The sequence below is a fragment of the Manis javanica genome, chromosome 1 (assembly GCF_040802235.1).
Source record: "Manis javanica isolate MJ-LG chromosome 1, MJ_LKY, whole genome shotgun sequence".
Lineage (NCBI taxonomy): Eukaryota > Metazoa > Chordata > Mammalia > Pholidota > Manidae > Manis > Manis javanica.
In genome coordinates, this window is record NC_133156.1 from 76,270,541 (window position 1) to 76,289,562 (window position 19,022).

A 19,022-nucleotide genomic window follows, 5' to 3' on the forward strand; every position below is an offset into this window, starting at 1 on the left:
GTTGAATTTATACCAACCTACTTTTCCTTCTAGCAATGCTAACATCCCTTCTATAACATGGGAAAAAATAAGTTTATGTTCCCTAGGTATTTGATGATATCCTATATTTTATTTGATATTCTTCTTTAAAATTTGATTTGATGTATTCATCTTCCTTAAAGTTTTATTTGGTATAAACCAATAATTTCAGGTAATAAAATTAAATGTGATTTCCTTTGAATGTTTTGTGAGACTCTACTATTCCAAATACTTTAAAAATATTAAGAATATTCATGTGATAGACAACCAATCTTTTTATAAGCAAGATAACTTTCATTTAAAGTTTATATTATAGTTACTTATGATAATGCCTTGTCTCTTTGCCTTCTTAGGTATTTGATTATGATTTTGGACTACAGGATGACTTTATGGGCTCGGCCTTTCTAGATCTCACACAATTGGAGCTACACAGGTAACTTTTGTATTTGTAGTATTACTACACCTTGTTATGAAGTTGGGCCTGTAAAATACAAAATGTCCACAGATCTGAGTCCCTGTCACTGTTCTGTCATTCATAGTTGTGAGCTTTTGTGCTCACCAGCCCTTCTCAGGTACATCTTTCTCATCTACGTAGTGAAAATAATAGCCTCTTCCCTGACTATCTCATTTGACAACTATTCAACAGAAAAACGTTGGATACCTGCTTTACTCCCCAGCACTGCTCTAAGCACCAAGAATCTAGAGATAAAAGACACATTCTTTGCTCTCACTTTGCTGATATGGTGGTAGGGGGGCATAAAGTAGATCATACATGTTAATTGAAAGTATTAATTGAGGAATCAGTCCACCATAGGAAATAAAACACATGCATTTTGCTTCAAAAATAGCTGCTCTCCTATCACCTGAGCCAAAGTCGAATCTAGTTTTGCCGTCACTGGTAGTCATGGTACCGAGGAGCGCCTCTAAAGTGGAGGCAGATTGGTTGTGTTTACTCAGTCACAGTAGTTTATCACTGCTTGACTAGTTGTAAAGTTATATAATTATTATTGTATTAATCATGACTTGCACCTAAAAATGGGCTTATATCTTTCTAAAATGCATTTCAACATAGGAGCAAAGAATTAATACTACAGAAGAAAAAATTACATGTCAAAAAGGTCAAGCAGTCTGGAATGGGTCACAAAGGAAGCCATGAAATCTTCTTTTGGTGGTTTTAAGATGTTTTAGATGACCATGGCCACATCATGTGGCAGGAATGTACTGGAAAGCAGGAAAGCAGAATAATGGGCCAGATCATGACTTTATATTTTAAAAGTAGGTGAGATATAAATGGTGGAACCCCCTGTATCATAGTCAGCAAAGTTTGAGCACAGTGGAAGCTTATTGCTCTTCTGATGGTCATTTTTGCCTTGGACTGGACAAAAGAATGGCCTTTTCTGTACATCCTGCACATTCCCCATTGCAACCTAGAGCCTCATGTAGACTTGACCTAGTGATGGAACGTAGGTAATGCTAACTTCCTGCCTCACTGCGGTTGAAGGAAGTGTCCTACCTAGGTGGAGGTGCCTGTAGTCCATTGCCATGGAAACTGAGCTCCAGTAGAAGGGACTGTGTTCTTCTATAAAGACCACAATTATTTTCTTTGTGGACTTACATAAAGAAAGTGGATATACACATTATTGGATTTCATCACAGAGCATAGCTTTCTTTTGTTCTTTATTTAAGATAGATCACTGATGAAAAATAACTTTGCTAAAAAATATGGAATGACTAAGAAAATAAAAATAAATTATATACAGCATTTAGTGTTTATTTTGGCACATTACTCATTTTATGTATTTAGCTACATGTTCCCTCCACTCAAAACCATGTAAACATCAAATTACTACTTTTTAAAATCACATATTTATGTATGTCATTACATTCTATATATTGATCAGTAGTCTCTGGATGTATAATACTAATGGTCATAAAAATACTTATGCTACTATATAATGCATTAAGGTATTACTTTTAAAGAAAAAAATAGATAAGCATCATAAAGTAATTGCAAATATTCTTAAATATTTATCTTGCAATCATTATAAAAAGGTAATGAAGTTTTTCCTATTAATTGTTACATGTAATCATTATAGGAAGATGAACCAAAGCAAACTATAAACCTATATAAAACATGTATGTATATATACTACATACATATATGCTATAATACCATGCATTTGTTAAAAGGAACAAGTAGTTACTATCAAACCATACTGATTAATTGTAACTAAATTAATATTGGAGCAAGTTGCATAACAATCTATTATTATAATAGATATATTGTCAGTCTGATAGGTTGCTTAGGTTCAGTTAAAACCCCTGACAACAGAAAACTATTCATCTTTTCCATAATGTTATTCCTTAACTTGGTAAATTAAGCATCATGTTACAGAGTTTCCTGGTATTATCATAGTATTAAAAAATACTGTGGTTCTCAATCCTAGCTATATGAGAAAAATCAACTGGGGAGTTTTATAAATATACAGATTTCCAGGCCCTACCCTTGATGTGAAACCAGAATTGAAAATTCTTATTCAGACCAGCTTTTTCCACAAAGCCCTTTCCTTAGTACTACACTCCATTCATATCATTTACTAAAACTTAAGCTCCATGAAGACAAAGATCTTATCTTTGATCATGACCTCTGGTTTTTATGCAGAATCTAGCAGTGTCTGACATTTTATATGTATTTAATTCATGCTTTGTGAATGAAATGAAGGAGTAATTGACTAAATAAGCAAGGGGACATTCCTAATTTGCCAACATTTCAAGATTCAAGCTTGGCACTGAATTTTCTTCAGTCCCTTAGGTTTATGGAGGACATGAATCCCTATTTGTTCAAAATTAATTGAAACATGGAAACAAGATATTACCTCTACATCATCAGCTGAATGTGTATTTTGCATTATTTTCTAAAAGGGATTGTGGATAATAATTGAATAATTCATAATCTTTTCCTCAGAAAAATATATCTAATTCTAAAGCCTTCTAACTATTGATCAACTCAATTCTAAGAATTGATATCCTTTTGATTTTGGATTTATAAGTTTAGGCATAGAAGCATTACTTTAAATGTTGGAAGTTATTTAACATAATTAAACCTTTTTTAAACACATTTATAATATATAATAGGCAACTTGTATTTTATCTTCCTATTCATCTGTTTACTCTGAATCATGCAGTGGTTAATAAGTGACCGTCATTTAGTTGTTGGACTCGAATTTATGGAAAATAGCCCACATTGCTTTCTCTGCTTTTAAGGATCATGGAGGACTTATAAATTCCTTCTGTTATAGTTCCTTGGCCTTTCTAGAACCCCACAAAGAACTGAAAATGTATGCAGTGAATCCAGGGGTACCCAATTGACCCACAATTTATTGGATAACTTAATACATTGACAACATTTCAATAACATAAAAATTATACCAGGTAAGGAAAGGAAGATAAAATTGATTTTCCTCCTAAAAATAACAACTTGCTGATATAAAAAATATTTTTTTGGCTTATTCATTTAATGATGGTTCAAAATCTTAATGTTTTATATCATAGGCCCACAGATGTGACCCTTACACTGAAAGATCCCCATTATCCTGACCATTATCTTGGGATCATTTTGCTCTCAGTCATCCTTACCCCTAAGGAAGGAGAACACAGGGATGTGGTAAGTCCCCCCACGCTTCCTTGCTCTCCCTTGTTCCAATGTTGTGAGCCTTCTGTGAACCCAGTAGTAATAATAAAGAGAAATGGCATATGAAGATCTGGCCCATTCTTTGTTTCTGTGAGTACCCTGGGTATCACTAATCCCTGCATATTGTATCTTTTGAATTTAAATTCCCTGTTCTATGCTCCAGATCAGAACCTCTTGTTGTCAAAAGGGACACATTTGCATCTTTTATTATCATTTCATTTCCCAATTTCAGACATGTTATATTGCAGGCAAAGGGTAGTTTTCACTCAGGGAATACATTTATTAGTGAATTGCATATTTGGAATTCCACATTGAGGTATCTAGACCCTACTATTATTTGACTGTATTGACATAACTATTATTTGACTGTATTGACATAACAAAGAAAATGAGGTGAATTATAAGAGTTTCTGCTTTCTGATATTTGTTTGCTGAATGATATGGGCTTCTGTATCGGTTTTACCCATTTTCTAGCACTGGCTGTCTGTACTTCCTGCACACCAAGCTGTTATGAGAAACTGACAAGGGATACAGAGGAGTTGATTACTCCAGCATGGTTGAAGTAATGTTAAAAAACATCAGATCTGACCCACCTCCTAATGCTTGCAAGTACACTTTCTGCTGCATTTACCAGAGTTCTTAGACTCAATGTGCTTTCACGTATTGGGAGCTATACTCACCAGTTCTGATTATAACACAGTTTTGGAGCAAATGCAGTTTTTTAGGCAAGTTCAAATACTCTGTTTTGGCAATGTGTATATTGCTGTCTTAAAATAATGCATGATTGAAGTTGGCATACGTTGTCTGCTGGAAAGGTATTATTGAATTTTTCTTCTGGATTGTAGAGAAAAAAGTAAATTCCAACTTCAGATTTAGAAGTGTTTTAAGCTATTGAAAAGTTCACCCTTTTCAACAAGTATTTTTTGCTGTGCTTTCTAAAAATTAAACAATGAACCCACATATTCATATATAGTATTTGCTAGGTGTGATTTAAGTATCTATGCTTCATTCAGTGAGGAAGAAATTTCTCTTTTCCATCAAGTACTACCAAATAATACCTATTATGAGAACTTAGCATGGAGAAAGAATGCATGTGTGTGTGTGTGCGTGTGTGTGTGTGTGTGTGTGTGTGTGTGTGCGCATATACACAGGTCCATGTGTACAGATGGAAGGGTGTGTGAAGTAATTGTTTTACAGAGAATATTCAGAAATATTTAAAATATTCTAATCTTCTAAAAAAATTAGAAGTCACCAATTCAGAATACATTATTTCACCATCACAAGCCAAGGAGTATATCCTAGATGGCTAATCCTTACATAGGAATAAATTATAAATATGCATTTATTGCTTTATTCAAATAATCCTTGTATTCACCAAAAATTTACTATAAGCCAGGTCCTGTGCCACACTCCTTATATAGAGTGGAGAACTTAAGAATCAAATAATTATTGAAGGAAATGTAAAATAACAACTGTTTCAAGTGTCCTGAAAGAGAGGTACATTTTGTTTTAAGAGCAAATGTCATAAAATTAGTTATAGTTGGGGAAACAGGGTTTCTCTAAGAAAGTCAAATGAGGGATGAGGTCTGAAGTGTGAATAGGAATTAGTAAGGCAGAAACCGAAAAGAAAGGAAGTATTTCAAGCAGAGAAAAGAGCACATGCAAAGGCCCTGTGGCTAGAACAACCATTCTTCACCAAGAATTCAAAAAGTACTGGAGCTTAGAGAAGGTGGAAGGAAGCAAAAGAGTGTGAGGGATCATAGTGCCTGATGACAGCGAAAACTGTGTAGGAACTGTTGGCCACGTGAAGGTTTGTGGAGCAATGGTGAGTCTTCAAAAAGTCTGTAAACAGAAAGTGGCATAATCATATTTGCTTTTGAAAAAAGCTGTGTAGCTGTACTGTAGAAAACAGATGGAAGAGGAAGTATGGATGGTTGGAGACCAATGAGGAGGCTATTTCAAAAATCCTGGTGGAATATGATGGAGGTTTGGATGAGAATGGCCAGAGGTAGAGATGGAGAGAAATTGGCAGGTTTACCTACAGGATGTAAAGTCAGTAAAACTTGGTGACAGAATGTTTTTGATTTGGGATTCACCATTACTTTAATGAAAAGCAACACTTCATAAATGAGAATACCTAAGTGCCTGAGGTCTTGTGTATCCCCGAGCCCTCCAAATGGCAGTATTCTTGGAGATTGGAATGATACAGGTGACCGGATGATTTGAGACAGAGGTTCTACTGAATTCTTACATTAAAGGGATGTTAAAGTTATATATCCTAACGTCAAACCAAGTGTTTGAGGGATCAGGTTAGTTTCAAGAGACCTAGTGATGAATCTGCTGAATTATTTTAAGTTACACAGACATACAAGTCAGCACAGGCAAAGTGGTTCCAACATCATTTTTTCTTCAACAACTCTTGCAAGCATCCCTCAATCTCCATAGCTGCTCAGTCATATTATTTAGGTACAATGTCTAATTAGAACAAATCACTTAAAAATATTACAGTACCTGGTTGCTGATTATCAGTGATTTATCAAACATGAATAGTGAAGAACACAGGTGGGTTACCTGAAACAGTTACACATCAGAAATCCGGTATTATTCATCCCCTTTTCTCCCTTTTCCTTTCTTCTCATGGTATCCTGGTATCTCTCCAGCCACATTCACCCTTAACACAAAGAGTTCTTCCTGAAATCTTCATGCTGTTTTCTTGATTCAAATCCATTTGGCTACATGAGCTTTTGGGAAGAAATCATTTACTGCCAAGTATTTTTCATTCCCTGCCTTGCTTCATGCCCTCCCACTTCAGAGTCCCAGGTAGCACTGGATTCATTCTGCTGCAGCAACTGAAAAACAGTGTCTTCTTTCCTCCCATACTTAACATTAACTCTCACCTGGTTTCTGTCTTCTTTGCCAGAGAAGCAAGTGGCTTATCCAGGACTCAGTGCCTCAGAAAAGGCTCACCAGGTGCAGCCTACATAAGAGCCAGCCTCTGGCTGTGAGCATCCTGACCTCAGTCACCCCAGAGGGGCAGAAGGAAGGGTGCTGTGGGGGTGATCAGAAGCAAGCAGGGCTGGGGACAGGAGAGGAAGTACAGAAGATCCCCTGTGGAAAATTCTATTGGGATCCCCAGTATTTTGGCTGGTTTGATGTCCTATATTTGAATCAGATTTCTAGGCATATGTTTTAAATGACATCCAACAAAGACATATACATTTGCTTTTTGTTTGTTTGTTTTGGTCTATAAGTTCTATACCTATGAAGATGTCTAAAACTGTCAAAGACACTAGTTAGTAGATTTTGAAACCGAACAAGGACCATTTATTCATTAGCAGCTATTAAAAAAAGAAGCACTTTTTCATCTATAAACATTGTGCCAGTTTCTATAACTCTCTGTTGTTCTTCTAAGTGTTCAGGATCTGTGGTTACATCTTTGATTAAATGGAAACTCCTAATAAAGGACTTTAAGGCTCTCCAATAAGCAACCTATGTTCCTTCTCTTGTAAGCTCTGTCCCAGCCATGCAAACTCCTGCACCATTCCCCTCCGATAAGCCCCAGGTTTCTGCAGTGTAACCTGTCCTATCCAAAATATACCTACACTACACTTTAGTCCACCTCCGCATTAAGTCCTATCTCTCCCAGTAAAAAAAAATGTGTATGTAAATTATTGTTTCTGATTGCCTTTCTTGTGATGACTCCTCTCAATAGTCCAACTTTTCAGTGCCTAGTGTTTGTTCAATGGGTTGTAGACACATCTCTATGAGGGTTTGTAGAGATATCTCAGAGGTCTAGGGGGATGGTATTTCAGGGTTTTTTTCCTTCAATATTCAAATCCCCAAGATTGTCACAAACAGTGTTAAATAATGGTTTAATTTTCCTTTTAAATTGTCAAAATTTATATATTAATGATAATATGCTTAAAATCAGCCTGAATTGATCTTTTCGAGATTTCTAATAACCACAGTGAATTGGACACATATCATTGCATTTTCTTCATTTTGTAACATGTCTACTGTTAGCTAAATACATGTCCCTGGAACACATTTGAAGTTTCTTGGTTAAAAACAACCAGAGATCCAATGTGTCTTCAAATTAAATTTTTATATGCCTGAAATACATAACTTATTGCTGCAGTGAAAATGCAATGCTGAACTTTCACAAATTATCCCAGAACAAATCTTATTTAGGAAATTCAGACTCAAAATGCATTAAACAAGAAATCAATTACTAAATACTTTACAGTTCCATTTAATATTCAGAATGATGTATAGGAAAGGAATAGAGAATTATTTTGCATTGATTCTTACACAATAAAATTCTAAGAGTTCTGTTCTCTTTTCTTATTAGCACAGAAATCATCTATTTTAAGGTTTTGGGACTTAAGATTTTAGTTCAGAAACCACATGTTTTTTCTTATGCCTGTATTTATAACTTTGCTAAATATTTTATGTGTATTAAAGTGGAGAATGGAAGATAGGAGTTTCAAGAGCCATTAACAAGTAAACCCTAATAATCAAATAGGCAATAGAACATTAATGTTAAGAAAATGCTATCAAAAGTAGGAGGAAGTGAGTAACTGGAAATACAGAGAACTTGGTGTTATATAATCACAAAGTGCTAACATTTCCAAATCAGTTATCTTGTGAATTGTTTATACACTGTTAATACTGGCAATACATTCCATGCATAATGCAGTTGGGATGATTCCTCCTTGTGTAGATTGCCAGTTCTGGAAATCAGCAAAACTGAAGAATGAGTTGAAAAACCTATCAGCCTACAGACTCTACTAAAGCCTCAAAATATGCAGTGTTTGATTACAGCAATTTAAGAAGTATAGTATGAGTAATAGCCAAAGTATTTCATCGTTGCTTATATTAAAATCTTCTCCCATTAAGTAATGTTTGAGTCTTCAAAAAAAATCCCAGATGTGACTATATATATATATACACACATACACACACACACACACACACACACATATATATATACACACACACATAAACAGACATATATATATATTTTTTTAAGTTTCCAGCATTATGTGTATGAGAAACAAAAACCTTCATGTGGGGGGTATTGGGAGGCATGCTGATGAGCTGCATGACAAAACTGTCATTTCTGTTTTGAACACATGTCCTGTTGTACCTGTAGAAGTGTGTAGTGCATACATGTATGTCCTATATATGGTCTGATAGTGTGTTTGAGTTCTTTCTGGCTCTTTTTCTAGCAGAGTTCAATCCACAGCTTTCTTCATTGGAGAATTTGTGAAATAAAAGTGAGTTAACTTGTGTTACACACTCTCTTAGATAACCTAGACCTACAAATTGCTCGACTAAAGCTTAAAAACAGAAAATTCTAAGAAACATATGAATTGAATTTTGTTGGCCTTTAGTGAATGAAAAAAAAAGTATTTTTTTATGTTGGTTTATTTTTGAAACTTTTCTGAATTATTCCATAGCTGGCATTTGAAAAAATAGCCACCAAAAAAAACTTAATATATATGTTTTGTAATATGTATGCATTATAATATCTAGCCATTCTGTCCTTTTCTATATCTATAATAACCATGTAATTGCCTTAGAAAATCATTATAACAAAAGATAAAAGCAAAAAATGGATTGAGATTGTGGAATCTTTTAAAAATATTTTCAGTTCAGCAGTTCTGTCACAGGCCATATTTTTAGGCTGATTATTCCTTTTATTGGCTTCAAAGAAAGTTGAACTGCCAATCAAGAATTTGAATTATGCTCTAATAATATTAGAAAATTACACTTTCAAAAAAAATTCATGTGTTTCTCAGATGAAGTTAAGACCATAGAGCAAGAAAATAAATCTTATTTTTCTATAATTTGCTTTATTGCCTATTTTTAACATTCCCCAAACAATCTTTCTTCCCTAACATGTCTCACAGATAGCAAAGGTAATAATAGTATTAATAACATGTTACATCCACCTTTTTTCTTTGTTTGTTTACTTTGCTACTGTTTCCAGTTTTACTGACTCTACCTTAATCCAACCATCTAAAAAAGAAAAAGAGACTTGGAAATGGGATATTAAAACCCATTGCTTAGCTAGCTGGTTTGGCCCAAGAAGCAGAAATTTTGTTATAAAATCTAGGGCCATTTTGAGAGTCACTGAATCTAATAAAAGGACTCTGGAAACTGAAACAGGAAAATTATGAATTGGTTCCAATAACTGACAAATCTTCCGTATTTATACTTGGGGAAATCACTGACTTTTTGTATCAGTGTCCCAATATGAAAACTTATATTATGCGGCCTGTTTACAAAGCCAGTTTTGAGAGACAGGAGAAATACCAACCCTATAGTTTGCTTTGTAAAGAGAAGATTAATTGCATGCAGTGGTTCTGAGTCAGGGGAAGTGCTTTGACCGGCAGTAGTGAATCTGTATAGTACAGAGCAGGATTGTCTTGAGATAAAACTCTTCTATTCTTAGCCCCTTTTTTGTAGTTAACATTTCTTTCTACTAGAATGCAATTTTATAAGATTCCTAGATACTAGATGATGATGATGAATGGCCATGAGTTAAGAGATTCTACTTTTTCATTTATCTTAATTTTTCTCACTTGATTTGACTCAACGCATTGTTCCTAGGAGATACCATTCTTTCTTCATTGAAACTCTACTTCCTGAGAAAGTTGAACATTTATTGTCTGATTCCAAATAGGGCAGTTTGGGGGAATATGGCATACTACAAAAATATTTGGCTTCCAGTTACCTTTTGGTGAGAATGGAGAAAGTGGTGGTGGCGATGACAACGACTCATTTAACATCAAGAAGAAACGTTTATTACATGTCCATTCCATGACCATCTTCACAGCCCAGTGCTGGGTTTGTTGCTTCAAAATGAAATGGACATTAGTACTTAGAAAGCATACGAAATATTTCTGTCAGAGTATTTTCTGACAGTACTTTGCAGTTTCCTGTCTCCATTCAAAAAAATATAGGGAATTATTGTAATCTTAAGAAATCTATTACTCTGCCATATTTCAGCCAATATTTAATGCAAAGAGTATATAGAGAAACTAGAAGCTATAAAACCATTATCTACAGAAAAGAGGAATGTATCCTTATATCTGACAGTTCTATGACTTTCTCATTTCCTACCCTAGAACCATGACCTGATTCCACTGTCTTGGTTTAAGCCAAAGGTTGCCTTCTATATGACTTAATCCTATATTAAAATCTGTCTTTTTGTATTTTTTAATTTATGAGTGGTTTCTGAAATAGTCCTGTGTTCTAGTGAATTCTGCTGAAGTAAATGTAATTCTTAAGGCACCAATGCACTTTCTTGATATACAAATATGGCAAGCATTTCTATTAGATATATTCTTTGCCCCAAATATACCCTATTCTCCACTTCTTCTGCCTTAAAGATAATGATAAAGTTAAGTGAGAGCAAAGAGGTTAATCAGGAAGTTAATACATTGAGAAATTTTTTAAACCAGGGAGGAAATAAAAAATTGTTGGATTTTTATGACTTACTTTATGCAAGAAACCAATGATCTTGAGCCCTCTTCACAAATCTCCATTGACCTTAGTTAAAACTTGTAACCATAAATACCTCTGACTATCATGCCCCCAAAAACATAATTTAAAGGATATGCTATGGCTAAACATTGAGCATTTTCTCTATTGAAACACATATGCAGCACTTTTTTCTGTATTTGTAGACCCTGATGTAATTAAAAGTGAACTAGAAGCAGAGACAATTCTAAGAGGCCATCAAAGCAAAAGACTGAATATCTTTTGAAGAGAAAAGTTATTATATATCTAGTGAAGTCATGGTACTTCCTTAACTTCCACAACCAGTAGAAACAATCACCAACCATGAGACACAATGTGTTTTTTTCAAATTTCCCATCCCATTTCTTCGTACAAAAGAATGAAGCAAATGAACTCTCACCAGAAAGACTGCTTGAATGTTAAAGGTGCTTCTTCTTGATATGTGTACCTGAAAAACAGTTTTTGTCTTGCATAATTGTTGCTGGAAACTGTTTTCTGTTTACATGTTAAGCTTCCTCTAGAAAACAATTGGCCACCCTGTTCTCTACTTGAGTGATAAGATAATGAAAATGGTTTATTTCATTTACAGACAATGCTAATGAGGAAGAGTTGGAAAAGATCAAGTAAGGTAATGCTTAGCATGCGATCTTTCAGCTTTTCTTGTTGAGAAGAACTATCAGCTGCTTTCCCAAATCTCTCATATCTCTTCAAACTATATCACAGGACTTCATCACTCTTCAGCTGTTATTTTTTTCCCCATAAACATTAATCAAACCATGTGATGCTTTTTAAGTAAATAGAAATCACACTGATCGGTCACATCCAAATCACCCTCCTGCTAATCTCTGGTCACTTATCAGCATCATTCTCAGCATATGGTTTCTGGTATATGTACCACAGGGTCTAGAAAATATCTTTGCTCCAGATCAGGAGTAAAATGATGAGACTAGAGTAAGAACAACTCCAGAGCAAACAAAGATCCGTGTAACTTACTGTCTTTGTGTACTGAAAATTGAGTCTGAGATTTTCCTAAATAAAAATATTTTCTGTATTGCTACATCTTTGGAGTATAATGAAAAACAATTTTCTATCATTTCCTCTTCTAACTTCCAAGAAATAAATGGCTCTTGAGAGCGAGAGGAGTATATAGTTGCTGTGACTTGTTGAGCCCTGGCTCTACCTTTATAATTTGTAGAATATATGATATAAACTAAACTTCTACTTTGTTCAGTAGTAGTACACTCTTGGATACAAATATCAAGATGAAACTGATGTTTATATGAAATCTCCTTGAAATAAATCAAAGACGTTTTATTTGTAAAAATCTTGTTTTCTCAAATTTCTTTTTAAAAAGTCAGAATTCCTCTTTAATAGTAACTAATTTTTTTAGACCCTGGATCATGGCAGTCATTTTTTCTTCCATTCTGATTGAATCATGCTATAATGTTTTTCTTTAATGTTGTCATTGTTTTTTATTGTGAATCAAGAACATACTTCCATCAAAATATTTTTGTATTTATGGTAATGTATTGATTTGCTTTAACAAGTATTTCTTACTTTATAGTTTCTTCCCAAATCTTGTAGAGTTAGACCAAAAGATAATTTGGCTCACAAAAAGTTCAGGGCCACACTGAAAATCACCTGTGTCATTTTAATAAAATGAAAAACATTTTTTAAGGCTAATTGCTGAATATTTCTGTCTTAGTGTTCACTGTGTTTTTGACTGGCCAGAATTAAGTTTTAAGACATCTTAAAGAAATGTTGCATTGTCTATACTTGCATTACACTTTTTTCTTTGTACTTGTACATCAAAATTAGTGCAATATTAGAAGTAGTTACTTTTAAAAATTCATGTAAGTTGGCTTTCCTCATTTTGTGTCTATGTGTAAAAACATTTGAGTCCATTAACATGTAGCAATATTCTCTCTTTCAGATGTTTATAAGATGTAATGCTAAAGCAGGATATTTATATTATATAGTATTTAGTATTGATTAGTGAGAATAATCATTTTATTATAGTAAGAAGGAATAAATATATGGATTTTCTTTAAATAATTTATATTTTTAATTTTAATGATAAGTAAACATAAATCCATATCTTTTCCTTAGGTCTACAAAAAAATTAAAAATCAACAGCAAGCACCTATTCAACACTATTTTTGTATCTAACATTATTGGAGTTTTTATCTATTATTAATAATCTTATTCTGCATTCATTCTGGCACATTTATTGGCTTGCCACTGAAGATACAGAATTCCCTGTGTTTAACTCTACACTTATTGGGATACTTGGCGGATTATTTTTAGTGGGTATGGTAATATGGCATTGGGTGTTTTGCCTAAGGGATTTCCAATTTTATAAAATTTAATGGGGAAATTAATTGAGTGCTGAGTAAAGAAAATCAGTTAACCCATTAATTTTTTTCTATGCGAATATACAGAACACCTCACAAGTGATCAAATTATCATTGTCCTCTAAAACATTTGCCATATTCGTCCATACTAGTATTATAGGAGCAGAGTGTCCAATTCAAAATCCAGGGAAAGTTTGAAACTTCAGTTACCACCTAGTCTGCCAACCTCCACACATACTTAAACTGCTTCCCCAATTCTTTCCTCCAGGATTAAATGAGAAAAAGTGATGCCCAAGTAAATTACGCATCTTGAGAGACTAAAGGATAAGGGACTGTAGCATGTAGTTTTATATATTACCATGTAACTGTTTTGTGAAAATGTATCTCTAACTATTTCAATCTTCCTCTTAAAGATTATTGTAAGATTTTCCTCTTATCTTTAGAAAAAGGATATAATTTATAGGCAGTTGCATTTAAATACAGGTATATCTGACATAACTATGCTCAAAGTCGAAGTTGAAGTTTGCAAATAAACATGTTATTTTCTTCTTTGAAATCTTGATTTACAGGAATGAGAGCTCCTGCTTTTTTAAAAATTGAAGTACAGTTGACATTCAGTATTAGATTAGTTTCAGGTGTACAACATGGTGATACAACAATTACATACATTACAACATGCTCACCACAGTAAGTGTAGTTATCATCTGTCACCAAAGTTATTACAATATTATTGACTATACTCCCTATGCTGTACTTTCATCCTGTGACTTATTTATTTTAAGTTTGTACTTCTTTATCTCCTTCACCTATTTTTACTCAACCTCCTCATCCCCCTCCCCTCTGGCAACCACCAGTTTGTGCTCTGTATTCAGGAGTCTATTTCTGGTATTTTTTATAACAGGGCTTTGATATGCAGCCTTTGAGCACCAGTGGTGAATGTAAATCTGAAAATTATAAACTTTGTGGCAAAGACTTAAATATAGTCAGATAATGTTGTTAGGTATTGTCTACAGTATGGAGTTTATGTTTTTCTTCCTTTCCTTGGGTTTTTCAAAAGTGGTATAACCATGAAGGGGAAAAGCTAAACTGACATGTTATTTTTTTTAACATGCACATCTCCCCTATATACAAATGAATCAACTCAAGAAATTTTCTATTACTTAAATATCTACTCATCATCTTCATTGTCTAGCCAAAAAGAGATTCTTTCAGTTGAAACCTAAGTATTTGTGTCACTCATATAATGTGAGGTTGTCTTTACTCTTAAAAACAAGAGATGAATAGCCAACTCGAGGACAGGGAAGTTATAATTGCTGTTCAGGACCGACTTGCATATTATCTGGAGTAAATGTGTTACCACCTAATAATGAGTAGGAAAAAAATCCACCTAGACTTACCTCTGAATGGCAAGAATATATAAAATATGTGCTATATTTGAATGATGTGTTAACCAGTTAACAGTCATGGATTCCATAATACATCCTCCTTTGGCATGATAACATCCTTTAAAACACTCATTCTGTTTTTCCATAGCACACTTTCCAGCTTGCACATTTTTAGTTCTGCCTTACACTCAACTAGGAAAATGTTATTTTAAGAAGAAAGGGATTGATCTCTCCCTAAGCTTGGGCAATGGGATAATTATCCTGGTCAAAGAGTTATACTTATGTGACAAAATAACGTTTTGGCAGAGAAGTGGTAATGCTTTGAGATACTGCAATATTTTATTCTTTAGAAGAAGCTTATCATTGATAATTTATTCTAAGGTTAAATTATTCAACAAGAAAGTTTCACAGGCTCAGAAGAGAAGATGTATATGTATTTTGTGAATAAATTTGGTGAGGTCAAACAAAAAAGTAATAAGATAACTGCCTCTATTAGATGGTAAGCAAATATGATTTTACCCTCATTGTGGGTGTGTGTTTTAGTGTAGAAGAATGAGTTTGTCAATGGGTGTGATTAAACTTATGTGTTTTCAATTATCACCTTAATTATATGAGAAATAACCATTGCAGTAATAGAAAGATATACATCTTGCAGTTCATAAAAACAGTTTAGACTTGTTTTAAGAAGAGTTCATCCTTTGAATAATATAAAATAGACTATGTGATCATGTCTTATTAGCATATCTTCTGTAACTTGATGGCTTATTTTTTTAGTACTGTATCTTTTTACAAAGATTTTATTATAATCTCTTAGCATAATTTTAATGAACTATAAAAGACTTTATTCACTGGTTTAATGAAGCAGTTTTTAATAAGATTTTTCGTGAGGATATTGTTAATTTAAACTACAGAATACTTTCAACTCTGTAAGTCTGCAGGGCATAGTTAAACCTGACATCTTAGATGACACATTAAAAATGCATAAATGAAAACCTCTAAGTGCTTTAATTTAAGAAACAGTAGAAAAACAGATTAACACATTTTTAAGTATCTCACACAGTCATTCAGACATAGTGAAAAAAGTCATTATTTTAACAGTTGTTAGGTCCTTTCTACAAAGACCTCATATCCTGATAATAAATAGATGATTTTTTAAAAGCTGCAAAGAAAGGAAAACTTTAGTGGCCACTGACTCTTTCACCTGTAAGTGACCAAAAGGATTTTCTTTGGTGGCTCATTTCATTTTATTAGACATATGCCTCTGAAAATATTAATGTTTACATGATTTTAAAGGAAATATACAAAATTCTTTTAAAAGTCCTTGCTTTGCCGCTGTTTATATTCCCAAATCCATGTTATTTGGAAATGCTATAAAATCAGCCTCATAATTAAGGCTTCTGAGATTTCAAAATCCAACAGTAAACCTAAGATGAATAGTATGAACATTTCTATTACAAAGGATTTTATTTTTACCTCCATTAAGTGAACTCCTAAAAGTTTGTTTAAAATAGAGATACCATAATGCCAATAAATATTTTATTATCCCCACAAAATACATGGAGCCATAATTAAATTTTATGTTGAGATGATATTTTTGTGCTGCTTTTCACAATATTTTTCTGATAGGTATAAAATATCATGCATTTTTATGTATTGTAATTTGTAACTACAGGGATTTGCTCTAACAACAGCATTACATTTATTCAACTGCTCTTGTTGAATTTTTAAAAAGTTGTGGGTCCTTCAGGGAGCAAATCTGGATGAGTTGGCACAACGTGAAAGGACAAAATGTAATCTCAAGCAGAGGATGGATTCCCTAATGCCTGTGTGCTAGCCTGGAGATGTTAATTGTGGTGTTGGTGATTGGCCTTCACATTGCTAATATGTATTACCCAGTGAGCTGATGGTTTCCCATGACCCTTTCTGAGCTGATCAAAGGGACTGGGCTTGGCTTCAGGATAGTGTGTATGTACCTCAGATATATATATATATATATATACACACACATATATAAAAAACATATGACTATATGTTATACATGTATATATATATGTTGCATTGAGTGTGAACTGGGAGGAGATTTATTGGTTTTAAAATCCTCTAAATGTCACAATGAAAATATATCATAATTACATGAGGACTCTGCTTTCAAAGCCCTGGTTGATAATAATATATACACATACATACATGTATTTATGCATACATATACACAAACACACATACGTACACACACTAACATACTCAGATAAAAGATTTAAGGTAAAATGTATAGAAAAATAAAAGACAAAGCAATGCCAGGCTTCAGTTATAGGGCAGGTCCTCTGGGGAGCTGAAATTCTCTCTTCAGCAGTATTTAAAGGACAGTTGGAGTTGCAGAGGGAATCAAATTCATGTTTAATGAGTATAAATGATATGAACACCTATTTGAATAACCAAGAAAACAGGATAATGGCATTTCAGTGTGAATTTCTACTTATTTCATGTCCCTGTTTTCAATTACATTAAGTATCTATAGGCTTGTGAGTTTGATAGAAGTACCCAAGAGCCATAACTTTGATAAACAGTGATCTCAGTCTGACCAGGAAACTACAAAAATTATTTACTTATGAAATTATTTATTTTTTACCTCTTAAGTGCCTATGTATTGATAAAAAGAAGTTGTACACCTATAAAAACTTGTTGTGTAGGAAGAATGCTGCCTGGCTTGACTTTCACATTTGGTCCTCAGGCTTCACAATTACAAATCCCTTGTGAATGTTTTAAGCATTGAAAAATTGCTGAATAATAATACATGCCATGTGTTTAAAGTCTTGTATATATTCAGGCTAATAAAATATCATTTTTAATAAAAGTTTAGTACCTAAACCTTGTTATCTGATGGCAATGTCCTTAAAGAGTTCTGTGATTTATATAGATAGCTGAAAAATAGCATCATATTCATTTGTTAGGGGGGAAAAATGAACTATCCTTTAATTTTATATCTCCAAGAAAAAAGAATCTCTTCTAGATTTTTAAAATATGAAATCTCATTAATTTTTGGATTCACAGGATTTTTGATCTCTGAGGAGAGATGTTCTTAGTGTGTGTTGGTATTTTGGAGGCAAAAACAGATTTAGTAAGATATTACCAATGGATCTTGCTACTTTAACAAATTCAAAACCCCTGCAGAAATAGTTAAACAATTTATTGTTCAGAATAACTTCAGTTATTTTCCTTTATCAATTTGATGTCTCTCTTTTTTGTTCTGTTTCTTTTTGCTGTTACTTTATAATTTTAGCACTCTTAAAATGGCATGTGCCCTCACTTACCAAGGTCTTGTCTTGATGGAGAATGAAATGTAACTAAATGTCTGTACATATGATTTAAGACAAGTCTCCTCTAGCATTCATGAATAGTTTACTCTGTCTTACTTGCCCTCCATAAAAAAAAAATCACTTGTGTTTATAGCTATTATCATAATGCCTGGTGTTTTATTGTTGTTATTGTTATGATTAGAACCTTTAGGGGAAAAAAGGCCTTTGCTAGTCTGCTGGAGCTTTTTTAGTATTCATCAGAACAATAAATGACATAAGAGTCCACAGAAAATTTGAATTGTTTCATTTGAAATAAAGGCCTAAATGTACATGTGAATTTATGTTGTAAAGTAAAATAGAAATTTTAGTTGATGAATAATGACAGAAGTAATTAAACATGGCATGAAAAGCATAGCCTAGGGACTTGAGTGGATCGAAATGTGGTTAATATTTTTGTTTCTCAAATTTTAACAGAAATGCCTAAGTTCCAAATCTTGATTATTAAAATCACTTCCAAAATATTCATCAATCCTCTTTTGCTCTTTGCATACTAGTCACATAGTGAGGTCATTACCCTCTGTGTTCATCCAAGAAAGAATGAAAAGTATGGAGTTGGTGCAGTTTCATTACTAGTCACCTGAGACCACCAAAACTTCAGTGAATTAACAAGGCTTTAAAATGCCAAATGGTTGTCATATTTGTTGTAACTATCTTGAGTCTAGAATCAAGATTTTTCACATCTATTTAAGTG

The 19,022-nt window shown here is 33.4% G+C and overlaps 1 protein-coding gene across 25 annotated transcripts in view; it reads left to right on the plus strand.

The window, feature by feature from the left end:
* The window catches only part of MCTP1 (multiple C2 and transmembrane domain containing 1), a 514,406-nt gene that overhangs the window by 295,410 nt on the left and 199,974 nt on the right, over positions 1–19,022 (plus strand). For 12 of the 25 annotated variants that reach the window (XR_012130151.1, XR_012130150.1, XR_012130148.1 and 9 more), the window contains exons 4-7: positions 372–451; positions 3,571–3,682; positions 8,941–8,988; positions 11,829–11,867. Coding sequence is in view for 22 of the 25 variants with exons in the window: in XM_073233821.1 (XP_073089922.1) it covers positions 372–451; positions 3,571–3,682; positions 8,941–8,988; positions 11,829–11,867 (279 nt within the window). In the remaining 3 variants the exon portion in view is untranslated. The remainder of the gene's footprint in view (positions 1–371; positions 452–3,570; positions 3,683–8,940; positions 8,989–11,828; positions 11,868–19,022) is intronic. The other 13 variants (XM_073233902.1, XM_037012104.2, XM_037012107.2 and 10 more) reach the window with 2 other exon arrangements.